The 17115-nt window shown below is 40.0% G+C and overlaps 1 protein-coding gene across 7 annotated transcripts in view; it reads left to right on the top strand.

Annotated features, from left to right (window-relative positions):
• The window catches only part of LOC113579192 (receptor tyrosine-protein kinase erbB-4-like), a 127796-nt gene that overhangs the window by 106408 nt on the left and 4273 nt on the right, over window positions 1-17115 (top strand). For 2 of the 7 annotated variants that reach the window (XM_035534822.1, XM_035534818.1), the window contains 8 exons: window positions 1958-2080; window positions 2260-2358; window positions 3769-3954; window positions 14639-14794; window positions 14928-15003; window positions 15286-15432; window positions 16474-16571; window positions 16682-16852. In XM_035534822.1, the coding sequence (XP_035390715.1) occupies window positions 1958-2080; window positions 2260-2358; window positions 3769-3954; window positions 14639-14794; window positions 14928-15003; window positions 15286-15432; window positions 16474-16571; window positions 16682-16852 (1056 nt within the window). Of the gene's footprint in view, window positions 1-1957; window positions 2081-2259; window positions 2359-3765; window positions 3955-14638; window positions 14795-14927; window positions 15004-15285; window positions 15433-16473; window positions 16572-16681; window positions 16853-17115 lie in introns of all 7 variants that reach the window. The other 5 variants (XM_035534821.1, XM_035534817.1, XM_035534823.1 and 2 more) reach the window with 4 other exon arrangements.

Genomic DNA, 17115 nt, shown 5'->3' with positions numbered 1-17115 from the left:
TAACCAACTTGCTTGGACTGAACACTAGTAATTGTGATAATAGTGGCCCAATAGCCATCTTTTATTTATCTTAGAGTGTAGCACATAACAGTCACAATAAAGTAAAATTTTCTATCACATTATTGTGTAAATAGAGTGCATGAAAACATACATACAGGAATTAAAAAAAAAAAAAAAAAAAAAAAAAAATATATATATATATATATATATATATATATATATATATATATATATATATATATATATATATATATATATAAATGTATTGGTATCCATCACAGTAGAAACCCAGAAGAAAATAGAAACCCAATGTAAAGAGAAACCAAGTAGTGAAAACAGATGTGTGTAAGTGGTCCCCATCCTGCTGAATTTTCATCTCACACATTAGCTTTAATGGCTAAAATCTGCCCTAGAGAGGCACATATAAACCACTGACTTTATCACTGGTTAATCATTGTTTACTTGATCCAAATCAGGAATTATGGTTGAATTGGTTGAATTGGTGCAGAACAGAGTATGGTAATTATTTTGATTGATCTGGGATCTGTATGTGTATGCAGTACTGAACTGAACTGAACCATCAAGCATTGGACATGCAAAAATAATAATAAAATACATACTCTAATGAAGGCACACACACACACACAAAGGTGAGGATGCAATAGCAAGAGGTTTTGTTTAGTTTATGGAGTAGGTGGGAACTGAAGGGAGAGGTTCCAGAGCCTTAAGCATTGCAAGTCAGGTAAAACTGGATTAGCTGATAGTCTAGGTCAAGCCAGTCTGAGGTCAAAAACAAGGGGAAGAGTCCAGAAGGAGTCCAGGGGTCAGGCAAGGGGACGAGGTCTGGAAAACAGGCAGAGTTTGGAAACCAGGAAGACAAACACATATAATGAAGGCTTGGTATGCTACATGAGAGCGGCAATACTTTGCAATAAGAATGCGAGGGATGGGAGCTTAAAAGGAGTGCAGTAAGGGAGAGAGTAGTCAACAGGTGTGTCTAATTAATATTTTGACAAATCGGATCGTAGACATTGGCGAGAAAGGGTGGGTGTGGCGGTGCTGGGATGAGCGTAATCCAATTATGACACATACATACATATACATGATAAATTCTAAAATGAGTCACATGCCCATTCTACAATCCAGGTTAAATGGTCTTTAATTAATCTAATGGCCTCAGGTATGTGGGTTTTTAGGAGATTATTGAGAGTGTCCTAAAACCTTTTCCTTATCTCATTTATCTGACTCTTTTATCCAAAGCAGCCTACAATTATGACAAGTACAACTTGACAGTTAAGGGCATTGCTCAGGGGCCCAACAGTGGCAGTGTTGAACCAGCAACCTTCCAATTATAAGTCAAGTACCTTAACCACTGATTTACTACTGCCCTAGATCTAGGGTCACTGTTTATAAGCTCTGAGCAATAGTACTGTGCAAAAGTCTTAGGCCACCATTAGATTTTTTGTTTCAGCTATGATATATAGAGTGAGCCTCTTTTAATTTGATACAAACAAAATACAGGAAATATGTACACAAAATTAAAAAAATAAAATTGCGAGAACAAAATAGCTTCTACAGGGAAAGTTCTGTATTTAGTGTGACCTCCCTTGGAAGCAAGCACATCTTGAACTCTTGGAGATATTTTCCTGAAGTTTTCTGAAGAAATCTTCTGGTATATTATGCCAGCACTTCTGAGAGTTCTTCTTTAGATCTAGGCCATGTTTTCCTGCTATTGATCAAGTTTAAGGGGAGGTCACACTAAATACATGACACAGTACACCACAGAAGCTGTTTTATTCTTTTTTCCTGTTTTTTACTATACATACAAATTTCATGGTTGTATTCTAATAAAGAGTTTGAGAAATCATTACATATGGTCATTACCATTGGTAAAACATCAAATCTAATGGTGGTCTAAGACACAGTACTGTATATAGATCTGCTCTGTGTTGAGCAGTTGGTGGAGCCCCTGAAACCCAGTGGAACAGCACCGAACCAGGCTCAGCTGCGCATACTGAAAGAGACAGAACTCAAGAGGGTCAAGATCCTGGGTACTGGAGCCTTCGGGACTGTTTACAAGGTAAAGGGGAGAAAGAAAGAGAGAGAGAGACAGAGAGAGAAAGACTGTGTGTGTGTGTGTGTGTGTGTGTGTGTGTGTGTGTGTGTGTGTGTGTGTGTGTGTAAAATATCTACACTGGGTGCATGTTCTCTGTTTGTTCATGGTTCTTATCAGTCATTATCTGTGTTGTGCTCAACCAGGGCATCTGGGCCCCAGAGGGTGAGAGTGTGAAGATCCCTGTGGCCATAAAGATCCTGAATGAAACAACAGGGTCAAATGCCAACATGGATTTTATGGATGTGAGTTAGACCTGGTCACAAAAAAAATTATCCATATAATTCACGTTTAGTAATTAATGTTAAAATATTTAAAGGAATATTTCAATTTTCAAACATTGTGTGACATGGAGCGATTATGAGGCAGGCACATTCGCTGAGGAGCAAGGTTTATTGGGGAAAATTCAATAATCAGAATAGTAGTCACACACCAGGGTCAAATTACCAACATGAAGAGTTGCAGGGTACATGATAAACAAAACACATGAACAAAAACACATGAAAACAGAAAAGGGAAACAGGCTATGGCGAATAGCACAACTAACATGACCAGAGACTGGCACTAACACAAGCTTGGATAACAACTATGAATAGCGACCACAGCAGAGGCATGGATTAACAATGACAAGCAATGGGACTGAACCAAGGTATATATACATGTACTAATGAGAATTAAACAAGAGACAAGTGATACAGATGACAGGCAGACAAAACAAAGGAACAACCAAAACACGGAAGCAAAACAAGAAAACGAGTCAGGATAATCATGGAGACAGAGATTCTAGGGAGGGGCCAGTTGTGATACATTGTGAGCTTTCTCCTTATTAGTGGATGGAGTCAAACGGTTTGAAAAAAGCTATCAGTATACAACCGAACAGTGGAGACTGATCTAAAATAGGTACGGTGTCCTCACTTATCACGTAAACTGTGTGTCTGGATGTGTGCCTGCATGTTGAAGCATATACACACACTCACACATACACACAGTGTGGATTAGGTGTTGAGTATGAATGGTAGATGTCAGGGCAGGTCTTGCTAATGTTCTGAACAGTAAGCAAACTTGCATGGTTATTCTCACTCCCTGCTGGCCTTCATAATGATGTGTCTGGCATTTGCTGTTTACTGCTAACTGGGCAGAAATACACAGTCCAAAGCCACCCTTGGAGTAAGGGCTCACTCTATGGCCATAAAGTGCTGTCTGTTACATTTAAAACGCAACCACCTACGTGCACAAGAGTCAAAACAGCACCATTGGTGCTGTGATGTCTCTAGCCCTGAGTGCCATTCAAACCTAGTCTGCTATAGGCATACTGCTCCTTCTTTCATTTTTTTGGTCTGCTTTTTGCACAATACTGTATCAGAAAAGATGGTCCACTAGTTCCAACCATAACTAGAGCTGGTTAAATTAGCAGCCAAATGAAGTTATGACAAACTGACAAATGTGATGTGAACAGATTCTCTATCACTAGCACGAAGATGCTACCGCTGATGTAAACAGGGTGAAGTATTTTGAGGTCAAGTTAGTGGACAGGATAGCACAATCTCTACAGGCATCTCCACTGACATCTCCATCAAAGCAATAGTTTATAGTTTTACTAAATAAGCAATATTTGCATAGAGGCTTCAGTATGTATCACTGCTCCTGTCCAGCAGGAGGCATTGATCATGGCCAGCGTGGAGCACCCTCACCTGGTGCGTCTGCTGGGCGTGTGCCTGAGCCCCACCATTCAGCTGGTGACTCAGCTGATGCCCCACGGCTGCCTACAGGACTACCTGCATGACCACAAGGACAACATCGGCTCACAGATGCTGCTCAACTGGTGTGTGCAGATTGCCAAGGTGAGAGCAACCCCATTGGTGGGAAAGGGTCCCTGTACATGTGTGCTCTGATATGTGACTGATGTTAATCAGTCAACATCCTTGTATGGGCATTTGGTTGTAGGATTGTGGGTGTGTCCTGGTTGTGCATTTGGAATTAGTGAAGCTGGAGCCAGTGTTTTATATGTGTTTTAGGGACACAGACAACTACTGACTGCCAGATGACCAACCATCACCTGTACTCAGTGTGGTGTGTTCTGTACAAATGGTTCTGGTGGTCCTCATCAGCACCGATTGTGTTGAAGCAGAGTTTTCTGATTTGCTGAATTTGACTTATATAGACATAAACTGCATAAGGTTTTTTGTTTTTTTTTGTGACTGGATCTACAGGGGCAGTCTGCTAACATTATATTTTGCTACACGGAAAGTAGTTTTCATGCGCTAACTAAAAAGGTGCAACATTTGTCATTACATTGACATTACCATGTGCAATTTTATGGAAGAAAGGAGTTCAACAGGATGTGTGTTTCTCTCAGAAATGTTATAAGAAGGCTGCACCTTTGTTAAGCAGTGGTTTTCTTGAAGGTTATTTTTATTTTTATTTTTTATCTTTTTTTTGCGTAGGGCAGGTGCGTTTGGTGCCTTCGAGTATAAACACACAGGTGAGGCCGGGTGACAGTGAGCTAGCAGTTACTGTTAGTTGTTCAGTGTCAGTTTAGTGTGCCCCTTGCCTGAGGTATCATGATCTGGGAATGATGCTCTATGTTTATGCACATGTTGATGTTTTCCTGCAGACCAGTGGCTGTTTATTCCACCCTGAAGCCTTAATGGTTGGTGAATATAGTCACGGCTTATGAATCACCTATTGGCAAAGTTTGACGAGTGTAGTCCCAAAAAGGACCTGCCTCTCTGAATCCCTCTTTTCAGGGTTTGTTTTTCCACATCTCCGCCGATCAATAGACAACAGTCAGGCCCTGCTTATGCGTGCTGTGCACCAGATATTCTTTACCAGCGTGCAGTATCACCTGTAACATAGGCTTCACTCATTTTTGTCCTGCTCCAACCCCAGGGATGCCAGTCCCTCAAATCACGCACATGGTGGCCTTGCCACGTTCTCCCAGCATGGCCTGCACCCCTACGCCTGACCGTCTGCACCACCATGATGATGGCCGCTTTCGCCTGGCGTTCTGTCACGATCATGGAGGCCTTAGCGGTGGGGAGCGGGATTTGTTTGGGGGCAAATGGATTTTCAAAGCCAGAGTTCCCACACGACCGTTACCACAGGAAGTGCCCATGGACACGCTTTGGGAATTATGTGCACAAAATGAGTGGCAGGCCAGAAAACAAGCTGCGTTCAAGTATGAATTGTGAGTATGAGAGCCTGTTGATAAGGAGCAGAGGACTGGAACTCTTAGTCTTTTTTTTTTGTTTGTTTGTTTGTTTTGTTTTTTTCAGTTGAACTGTTTTATGTTTTTATGCTTAAGTGATCATCCAACTGATTTTTTTTATTATTTTTTTTATGGGCATGGTCAACTACCATGCAGCAAAGTTTTCATTTCATAGTATTGATTTCTTTATTTAAAAGGATTACCTTTGATATAACCTTAATCAATGTGTAATGACAAACAATCAGTTTATATTGAACTTTTTTGAGAGCATGGTGTATTCCATGTAGGACAAGCCTTGTCAATTTAAGACCTGGAAGCATGTGGGTTTTTGATTTGCCTGCTGCAAGTCAGATGATTATGGTCATTAATCAGTTACATTGAATCAGCTGCAATGGGCTGTGGCTCTGCATTGGAAGAAGTCCATTCTTGTGAACTCTTAAAGACAAACAGTGTGTTTTCAATTAAATTGCACAATGCACACCTGGAACCCTAGGTTATGCTTTAATTGCAATTAAAAGTCTTAAATCTTATGGATTTTTTTGCTGTGTGCATGTGTGTTTAAACATCAGCGGAACTAAGAGTGTGAAGCATTTGCCATTGATTAATTAACATTTAGTCTTTAATTAATGTCCACCATATTGTTATGCATACTGTGTGAAGCTCTGTGAATGTTTTATAATGGCTCTCCTTCAGATGCTTCTTTTTGTCAATGGATATTGCAAATTCCATACTGGATACTAAAAAAGAATTTCTCATGAGAGATGTGGAGCAATTCAGAGACATTTTTGGTTTTTATGACCATGGTTTTTGATTATTAAGTCTGAGGCAGAACAGAAAACTATCTCGATGTCAACCATAACTTTTCTGACCTAAAAAAACATAACTCCTGGCAACTTGGTTTTGTTTTTGGGGTCCTTTCCATTTGCATTGATCCTTGCGGGTTAGAAATCTACATTTGGCACCCTTTTAATGCCTTCTCACATGGGAAAGTAATAAAAACCCACAAAAACCAGATTAGCGTAATAGGAGATGATATATTCACAGCTGAATAACTAGAGATTTTGCGGTTTTGCAGTATGGACTTTCCTTAGTCTAAGTGGGAGGTGAACTAGGAAGTCAAATGTATTTCCTCAGAGATCTCTGCAAAGTGAGTCTGACTGAGTGGCAGAATCTCACCACGACATGTTAAGTGCAATGACTCAGCGATAACTTTTCTTGGTTTCCAGAGTGCTAGCAAAACACTATGCTTCGTAATAAGGCTTCAGCATGACGGCTTGTCAGCAGGATGGCCTGTGTCGGTTTTGCTCTCCTCCTCTTGTCAATAAGGTCCAGTCATGATGCTGCGGACATGACTCTTGGCTCCACAGCCAGTGGACACACACAAAAAAAAAACAAAAAAAACAAACAGCAAAAAAAAAACTGATGTGCCGCTGCTGTCAGCTAATCTTATGCAGTTGCATGATTTTATGCGCTGATTAATTGATCTCTCTGGAGACTGTAAATGCGGTCATGAGGAATGGATGGGCTAAAGTTCAGAGCATGTCTGTCACCACCTGCCCTCAGCACTTCTTAGCAGCTATCTCTCCTTTGGCCTCATTAGAGCAGCCTTGAGTACCAACAACTTTTCTGCTACCTTCCACCTTTGTCTTCCTCCCTATCTGCACATCTTGAATATAAATTAAAAGGAGTACTTATTTCTAGTCTACATTTTTGCTGATACATCTGCTGTTAGAGTTCTACTTAAAGAGAAACTTCTGACCAAGACGCTAACAAAGCTTACAATGGGAGAAAGCTAATTGTGACCAAACAGTGATTTGCAAGTTGCCGCCTACTTGCTTGCTTTCATCACTAGTGACTATAATCCAGCCATTTTATGGTCACTCCAGAACTATTTTTTAAAATGTTCCATTTGCTTGAAACATTCTATGCATGCAAAACATGCAAGCACCTCCAGACAGCCTTTTTCCTTATGAATATCCTGTTGAAAATAGGTTCAGACCTCCCCCAGCCCTTTGTTAAGCAGTGTGGTTTTCTTTAGTTTTTTTTTTTGTTTTGTTTTTTGTTTTTTTTTTGTGCAGGGCAGAACGTAGGTGCATATGTGTTCATCAGCCTGTTTGGTGTCTTTGATTATAAACACACAGGTGGCGCTGGGTGACAGTGAGCTAGCAGTTACTGTTAGTTGTTCAGTGTCAGTTTAGTGTGCTCCTTCCGTGCTGTATGTTTATGCACATGTTGATATTTTCCTGCAGAGCAGGGGCCCTTTATTCCACCCTGAAGCCATAGTGGTTGGTGAATATAGTCACGGCTTGTGAATCACCTATTGGCAAAGTTTGACGAGTATTGTCACAAAAAGGACCTGCCTCTCTGAATCACTCTTTCCAGCTTCAGGGTTTGTTTTTCAACAACTCCGCCAATCAATAAACAACAGTCAGGCTCTGCTCATGCGTGCTGTCCACCAGATATTCTTTACCAGCGTGCAGTATCACCTGTAACGTTGGCTTCACTCATTTTTGTCCTGCTCCAACCCCAGGGATGCCAGTCCCTCAAATCACGCGCATGCTGGCCTTGCCACGTTCTCCCAGCATGGCCTGAAACCCCACGCCTGACCGTCTGCACCACCACGATGATGATCCTGTTGAAAATTGGTTCAGACCCCTACCCCCCACCCCGCGGTGCTTCAGTCCACCCCTTGTGACAATTCTAAGTATATTTCAAGTGAAAGGTAATAATGAGCAGACATGAATAGAGAACTTAACTTAAACATAATTGACATGAATGGACCAAGGCACTGTTTACCTTTCTGTATCCTTTGCTCCTGGTACTGCTCACGTAATTAGGGTAGCTCTACATACAGCTACATACAGAATTGATTCAGGTTAGTTAGTCTCTAAAACATATGACTTTTTTCTTATTATTTTGGTATGTGCTTGTCCCTACATTTACATTTACGGCATTTAACAAACACACTTATCCAGAGCGACATACAAAAGTGCTTTTACTCATAGAATATCCTAGTACAGTACAGTAGGTTAGAGTCCAACATACCAATGAACTAGAATACTATAGAATACAGGGATCAATGCTGATACCTGTCCCTAAAGCTTACCATCCCTGTCCCTAAAGCTTACCATCTTTCTACAACAAAGATAAGAAATACTACAAATAAATCAGTGCTAGACTGTAGTTAAACCAGCCTTTTGTATCTAGGTTTAAGGAAGTGGACCTGAGAAGAATCCAAATTTTGTTCATGTTACGGCATTTACAAAGATAGCCTGTAACATCAGACACCTCTGCCTACTGGAGTCTGCTACATCAAGAGATGCCTGGGGTCAGGATACAGCGGGGAATTTGCACGACTGAGAAGCGTAATTGCATTCGGTAATCTCATGCTGGTCCGTTCTGAAAATAGCAGAGTCTTTGTGCTCTCCGATTAGGCTGAAGCGTGCCGGTTCAGACAACTGTATTCTTTCACTGCTGCGGGGATGTGAGAAGATATGAATCATTTAGCAGGGTTTGTATCTGCAGGCCGAGGGAGAACGCGGACAGTCTTGGAAGCAATGCATATTTGAACTGGCATGTCTTTTGGATTCAGTTTGATAGGAGCACGTGGGCTGGGCCGTCTTTAAGAAAGTTTTTATTGTAGTCCAGAGCCTTGTTTTCTGTTTGGTTGTGCAGGACACTGCCCATTTTATCTGTTGCTAACCCCAGAAATTAGTTCCTTAGCAGCAGTGGATGTTTTTTTTAATTTTATTTTTTTCACATCAGTCACTTAAACCGACTGAGCCTGCAGAAATGAGATCATCAAAGGTTGTGCATAATGTGTAAAGGGACCGAGTGTGTGCCAGGAATGTTGATATTCAAATTTAAGGATAATTACAGCATTTAACAGGGCAAAAACAGCATTCTGTTTCTTTAGAACTGTCACTAATAGTGTGTGCATTTACATGCACTCAATAATCCCATGGTTATCAGATTTTTGCAGTTATCTGTCTATTTAAGTGCTTAAGTAAACAGCATACTCCGATTTCTTAGATCAGATTAAGGCTTTAATTGTATTTTGTGAAATCCAATAAAGATTTCAGATCAGTAATCGGGTTTCTCAGTGCAGGAATCTGCACACTTGGATTTCTTAGACTGTGCATGTAAGAAAACATACCCATGATGATTACTGTATGATGATTACTGTATGTGATGATGATAACCATGATGATTACTGTATGTGCCCTGAATCCAGTTCCCTTTCTCATTATTTAATAATAATTACATGGCATTACTACGTTACACAGTTATTACATGGTTCTGTATTGTGAGTGTGCATAAGCACACTCTATGTGTGTTGTCATAGGCAGTCATATACATCAGCATCTTTGTGACCTTCCAACATGGGGTTTTGGCAATCAATTGATAATTTGGTGATTCCAAATGCAGCTAAAAACTAAATGAATGATGGAAATGTGTAGTAATTACAGTTGGTCATAAAGTAATGTCACTAATGATGATAGTTACGATACTATATGCTGTATAGCAGTAGATTGTGTATTGAGATCTTTTATAATATATGAACAATTCTGCATACTAACTGCTCTACCTGTAATCTCACAAAACTCAGACCTCATCACTATCTTCAAAGTGATGCAATTAAATGTAAAGCACAGATATATATTTGGCTGAAAAGCTCGCTATCTGTAAAGATACTGATCACTAATTATTATATTTATTTCCTTCCAACTGGTTTGAGCATAGTGTACATAGCTGTGCCTTTGCTTAACTGAATTAAACTGTAAATGTCTTTTAGATATGTTCTCAAAGCCTGTGATTGTTTAGGTCAGAAATTGCCTAGGTCCTTAGGAACCTGAGGAAGATAGGACCCATAATACAGTACACAGAATGTTTTTGTCAATCAATTTATTGAAGAAAACAGTTCCTGTCATTTATGAAGCTTTAATAATTCTGTACAGAAATAATTGGAAATATGCATCCCATTATTGGATAGAACAAGACTTGTTTTCTTCCCAAAACCTGTTTAGTTTGTCAATCTCTTTGTGAATCCAGAACAATTCGTATTTGCTTTATGGATTCAAAGCAAGTGGGAATGTTGGCATTTATTCATGTAAATTCTGCAAAAGGTAGTATTTAATTAAATGAGTGGTGACATTTGGATGGAGCAGGAGAGAACAGGGGAGTTGGTCCCTACTCTTCATATCTAGACTTTTTTGCACTTTAGTCAAAGCTGGTTGTCCTTTACTCTGAAGCCATTTTGAATCTCATTCTGTGAAATAATGTATGTTATGCCCATGTCATGCTCTAAAAGACTTAATCAGGAATTGTCTAAAAGCCCCCCTAAAAAAACTAATTGAGAGAATGCATCATTATTGGGTTTCCAAAAACAATCCATGTCAGTGAAAGACAAAAATGTCTCTGCAACCAGCTATCCTGCTCTCCATTGCATTACTATAGAACAAATTAATTGTGACCTCAGCTATGCAAATCTCTTAAAAGATTGATAGGACAGTAGACTTCAAACTGTGTTTACTACCAAGACTTGAGTTGGAGCACCAAGCCTGTAAGGATCCTGCTCCTCCATTCTGCATTTCTTACTCTCTGGGATGTTTGGTTTCGCACAAAGTAAATTTTGACAGCTGATCTTGGTGAGCATTTACCACCCAGCTCTGTGATAGCCCACGTGGCAAGTCTATCAGAAACCCACCTCCCGCTGCGAGTGTGCCTGTCAGACCCTCTGCAAGCCTGAAACAGCCAAGTGACAGCCAGCAGGGCGGGACATATTAATTGAAAGATGTGCAGGAGCAATGGAATATAAAGGCTTTTGTTTGGTGTAGGAGTTGCCATGTCATGTCACCATGCGCATCGCTGTTGAAGCCGTCATTGCCTGTAACTCACTTGCCTTCCTCTCCCTCTCTCCTGCTCCCTTTCTTTCTTGTCCTGCCCCATCATTTTGTGCAGTGTTTGGTGTCCTGTGCATGTCTGTACTCCATGTCTCTAAACAGCACTTCAGCATCTTTCTGAGTTGCTGAGTCTCCACCCCCTCCCTTTAATTAGCCCTTAACCATCATGTGAGTCTAATCCAGAGAACTCACTATTATTGGGCACATAGGAATCATCTTACACTCCTGAGAAATGTTTCCATCTTTTAAATTATATTCAACAACACAAGCGCAAAGGTTCAAACCGGAGTGCATTACACTAAACCCTGCAGATGGATGCACTTTCCTCTGCCGCCTGGTTCAGCATGGAACCCATCTGGTATATTAATCACTAATGTGACTTCTGATGGAGTTATATTTGATTTTGTTTTTTCCTATTGCTCTTGGTTCAAGCTTTTGTTTGGATATGCTTTTATGTCTCTTGAAATCCTAAGCAAAACTTTACTGTCATAGTTTTTAACAGTTTATAAGATTTTATGATTGATATATAAGATATCTATTAGATATTGGACAATACTCTTTATGTACATGTGTTGCAACAATACCTATGCATGCCTCTGTCTATATTGCCTGATAGCTCAACTGTAGTAGTACAGTGTCATAAGCGGTTGTAGTGTCCAAAGCTATAACCAAGAGCATTGTGCTTGTTGCTTGTTATAACTGCTCCAATTAATCAGCACCTGTGAGCAGCCAAATGTGAGCAGCAATGTCAAATCTGACATTGATTCAGGGGAGTTGTCATTGAGTCAGGTGACCTCTTCATTTATGCTTAGAGCAGTGTCAGATTATTACACAGTTATGCAACAGCAATATCAAAGACACACTTGGCATTAACAGTTAATCCTACAAGATGTAATAAATAAATTATACTGTGGTACACACTCACTTGATAGCGCTTTCATTTTTATTGTATTATCCAAAGCAAACCTCCTCCTCAACATAATTCAATATTTTTTTTTTTCATAAGTAAGTGAAGGCATCTACATACTCCCTCTGTCACTCACTGTTGTATCTATCTCTTTCTGTCTCCTTTTCTCTCTGCCACATTCTTTAGAAAACTTTTTTGTAGTGGACTACTACTTCACTTGACTTCTGTTACAGCATTCCTTGAAAACTGTTGAAATCACTTTGAGTTTAATGGAGCTTTATTGTGCCTACTGAACCACTGCCTTGCCCACAAAGCTTCTTTTACGTGTTGTGTTTTCAATGAACCCTGAGAGCTCGGTTTCCAAATCCTCAGCCCTGCACTGAAGCCTTGTTCACCATGCTCACTAACTCACATAGACTCATAAAGGGTTTAATAATTAGCTGATGGATTGAGCTGGGCACAGAGGAGATGGGAAATCTGTGATGCACTTTGCAGGAAGGATTCTTATCTAGTAAAGGGAAACACTGCCTTATAGCACAGGAATACAGACCTGTAGGTCTATACACATGTACACACATGTACACCTGGTATTTTAAGTAATCTGTTTTAAACCTACTTACATACTTACTCATGGGAGTTCAACATATCCTCAACTGGAAAGGTATCAGCTGCCCCCCATGCTGGGTACCAGAGGAGGCAATACAATTGATTTGGAAAGAGACCATACAATTATTGTACACTATCAGTTTAGCAAAGAATAATTGAATAATTCAACATAACCCATATGGTACTAAAATACTTTTGTTGTGCCAGTGTTATGGTGGACTGTTTATGTGCGCACACGCACACACACACACACACACACACACACACACACACACACACACACACACACACACACACAGAGAGAGAGAGAATGAATCACACTCTCATTTTAGATGTTGCTTCACAGAAAATAAATTAGTCATTTCCAAATCATGTAACCTGAAGTGAAATCACCCATAAATTGAGTATAGTGTCCTCCAAGTCTAGTAATCTGTGCCCTTCATGTGTGTGTGACATGGTGTTTATGTGTGTGTGTGTGTGTATGTGTGTGTGTGTGTACTGGGGGGAGGGGTGCAGTGGTTCCAGTAGCAATAAAATGATGGATGAATCAGTGTCTCCCTCTCTCCCCCTGCCGTCTGTTCTAATGATGAATTCACACATTTGTCTGGGCCACTGGAAAGATTTAGGACTCAACGCACTTGAACACAATGTGTTTGACTCAGCTCTCGTTTGAGCACCTCATCCTTATTCACATCCCTGTAGCTGGTGCATAAGTACTTTCAAGCAGCAATGATTCTTAGCCATTAGGGAGAATAGAGAACCTCTCTGGGGATCTTGTGGAGTACAGTGGGATTACATTACTAAAGCCTACATTTCCCATTCACTTTTATTCAGTACAGTAACTTGCTTGTTAAACTTGACAGTTTCACTTTTATTGTGCATATCAGTCATTTTGAACATTGCATGTTATTTGGAACAAGGAGAATGTTTACCACAGTGAACTGATTCATGTGAGATCAGAAAAGGACTTTTCCCTTCTTGTTCGTGTTACTTTTCCCCCTCTATCTGTGTACAGGACACAGCTCACTGAGCACCAAATAAAATTTAGATTTTTCTGCGAGTCCTATTTGTTCCGAAATCTCTCGTCCCCACTGTTTTGGTCTTTGTTCATTGGCATACATAATGAACATGCTGGCAAGACATTAGTTTCCTCAGTGCCTAATTGTCTTGAAAATTGCACAGTCAGACCACAGCAATAATAAAAGTTTGACATTTCAGCGTTCGCCGACTTCACTCTTTTTGCTCCCTTTGATGATGATGGTAATAATGAAGATGAAGATGGAGCCTTTGTTCTGTGGCAGCATTATGTCACGCACAACAAAAACAAGCACCAAGACAACATCTCTCTCTCTCTCTCTCTCTCTCTCTCGCTCTCTCTCTCTCTTTCACACACACACACACACACACACACACACACTCACACGCACACACACAGACACACACAAACAAACAAACAAACAAACAAATACAAATAGATTAAACAACACAGTAAACTAGAAAAAAATCATATGCAAAGCTTTTGATAAAAGACCAGTTTGGGATTCACAATGTAATGGATGGGCACGACCCTGCCATTTCCAATAGCTGCCATGCGCTGATTATTTGTCAGCTCTATACTCTGATTGTAAGATGGATTAGAGTTGTAACTCAAATGCATGGATTCAGAAACAGAACATGCAATTATATATAAATGAGTTTTTGTTTTTTAACTGATTTCATTAGTTTATGGGAATTATTTTAATGTTATAAACAGACATAAGAATTCAGCTGCACACCATCTAAGCAATATGTGTTTGCCATTATTTTTTAAAAAGAGGTAAGAAAACACAATGTGGTGAAGTGATCTTTTGAATAACACAATACCAGTTGGAGATGATGAAAAATGGCTTCCACACTTTTAGGGGATGATGTATTTGGAGGAGAGGAGGCTGGTCCATAGGGACCTGGCTGCCCGTAACGTTCTGGTGAAATCTCCCAACCACATCAAGATCACGGACTTCAGCCTGGCTCGCTTGCTGAGCACCGATGAGAAGGAGTACAACACAGACACTAGCAAGGTCAGAACAGGACCTAGAGCTTCATTACAATGGTATAGACAGGAATCCAGCATGCTCCACACCAGCACATACACACATGATTCAACATGTGACCTTCTTGATGGTGCGTTTATGAGGTCTCCTTGTTATGCAGATGCCCATCAAGTGGATGGCCTTGGAGTGCATTCACTATAGGAAGTTTACACATCAAAGTGATGTCTGGAGCTACGGTGAGCAGTTGCTATTGATTTACCATTCTTAAGTCTTATAATTGGTATCGATTAATGAGCAAATCATACTGCAATGCAGAACTGATTTTATGAGCCAAAGTCCAAAAAAATGCAAATTTAACCATTAATATCTGGACTATACTGGGGCCAAGTAATTTTATCACACTTTTTTACTGAAAAAAAGGGGTCACTTGATACATATCTGGAACTTTTTATAGCACTGCTGAAATTAAGAAGCCGAGAAAAAATAAAGAAAGCCTCTCACTGTTTCATTTCTTGTAGGAGTGACCATCTGGGAGCTGATGACATTTGGAGGAAAGCCATATGATGGGGTTCCCATGCATGAAATTCCAGACATCCTGGAAAAGGGGGAACGTCTACCCCAACCTGCAATATGCACCATAGATGTCTACATGGTCATGGTCAAATGTGAGTCTCACATAGTCCATCATTTATTGGTGTTTTTATACAATAACCCACGTTTTGTACACATTAACCATATTATAAACTATATGACAAAGGTAATCAACTTTAGTCCTCAAGTCCAGATCTGGTCTTGGATTTTCTAGTCATTGGTAGTTAATTGGACAATTAATCATTAACTGTTCAGTTGCCTTTAGAATCCAGGGCTATATCCAGGGCCTGTGGAAATGAGGGCTAGAGAGGAAAGTATCTGTTGTACAACACTGTTCCTCAGATATACAGTAAGTAGGTACACAGATGGGAATATACCTCATAATTTTTCTTCTTTCTGCCATTTCAGCAGGAATATTGAAGCATATTAAACTCTTTTAATATGAGGAGATGATTATACACTTTAATCCTAATTACATTTTGACTACAAGGTTTAGTGATTATTTCTTTTTAACACCGACAGCCCTTTGGCATAGTGAAAAGATTTTTAAATAATTGCAGCTCATCTAGATAAAGTGTTTTAATTGTGATCTTTGAGAGGGCAATTGCGTAGAAGAACATCACACTAATGTGAAGTGGAGGCATGCAAGTCTGCATCAAAGTGGTTATCACAGCTATATCACACACAGGATATCACACCAACCCAGTAATTCAAGTTAAACCCTGACATTAGATGTCAGATAAGCAGCCTGAAGCAAATTAGACTTTATTCCCCCCAGAAGCTGTTACAGTGCTCCATAGGGCTAGTTTGTGAGCATATGACTCATTTCAGCTGTCAAACAATTCTTTTTTTTATCTTTGAGGTCATCATGGAGATCACACTTTGCTGACTAAGAGTATATAAGTTCCTGTTTCTCTGATCTCCTTTTACTTAGTGTTCTCTTTAAAAAACAAAGTAAAACAATTTAGCCTTTCAATCATTGCCACTTTATGCCCTGCAGATGTTAAACTCTCCATCTTGTGCGTATAGCTGATGCATGAAAACAACAGTGATACATAGAGAAGGTAACAGCTATTCTCTTCTGGGCTGTCTTTTTGCTCCATCAACCCTTCAAGGTTGGATGATTGATGCTGACAGTCGGCCCAAGTTTAAAGAGCTGGCTGTGGAGTTCTGCAGGATGGCCAGAGACCCACAAAGATACCTAGTAATCCAGGTAAGCAGTGCAAACTTATTTGTTATGTGTGTGCACAAAAACATAAATGTTTTTTCCTCATAGTGCCTATAGTTTCTGGTGGTGGAGCGTAAATTGAGCTTTTTTCTCAGGGGGATGACTGCATGAAGCTACCCAGTCCCAACCACAGTAAGTTCTTCCAGAGTCTTCTAGGTGAGGAGGATCTGGGAAACCTGATGGACGCTGAGGAATACCTGGTACCCCATGCTTTCCCATCCAGAGTACACCCGGACTCCAGTACCGTACGAACAGTTAAGCCTTCGGTTTGTAGCTGCTGATATAGTTTCACTAGAGTTTTGGTTAAGACCAAGTCAAAAAAATATATTTTAATAAAAACTTGAGCCTCTAGTGCAGTGTGTCTAGTTGCAATCTGGAATGTTTAAATGCAGAGTATACTGTATACTGTTTACATTTACCAATACAGAATATATCCCTATACCACATTCTTACCTCCTGTACTTTGGCCCAGCATTAAATTTGCCTAGAAAATAACTCACATATTTCCCCATGCAACTGGGTTCATTAA

This window comes from Electrophorus electricus, chromosome 16 (genome assembly GCF_013358815.1).
Source record: "Electrophorus electricus isolate fEleEle1 chromosome 16, fEleEle1.pri, whole genome shotgun sequence".
NCBI lineage: Eukaryota > Metazoa > Chordata > Actinopteri > Gymnotiformes > Gymnotidae > Electrophorus > Electrophorus electricus.
This window is presented reverse-complemented; position numbering and strand designations above follow the sequence as displayed.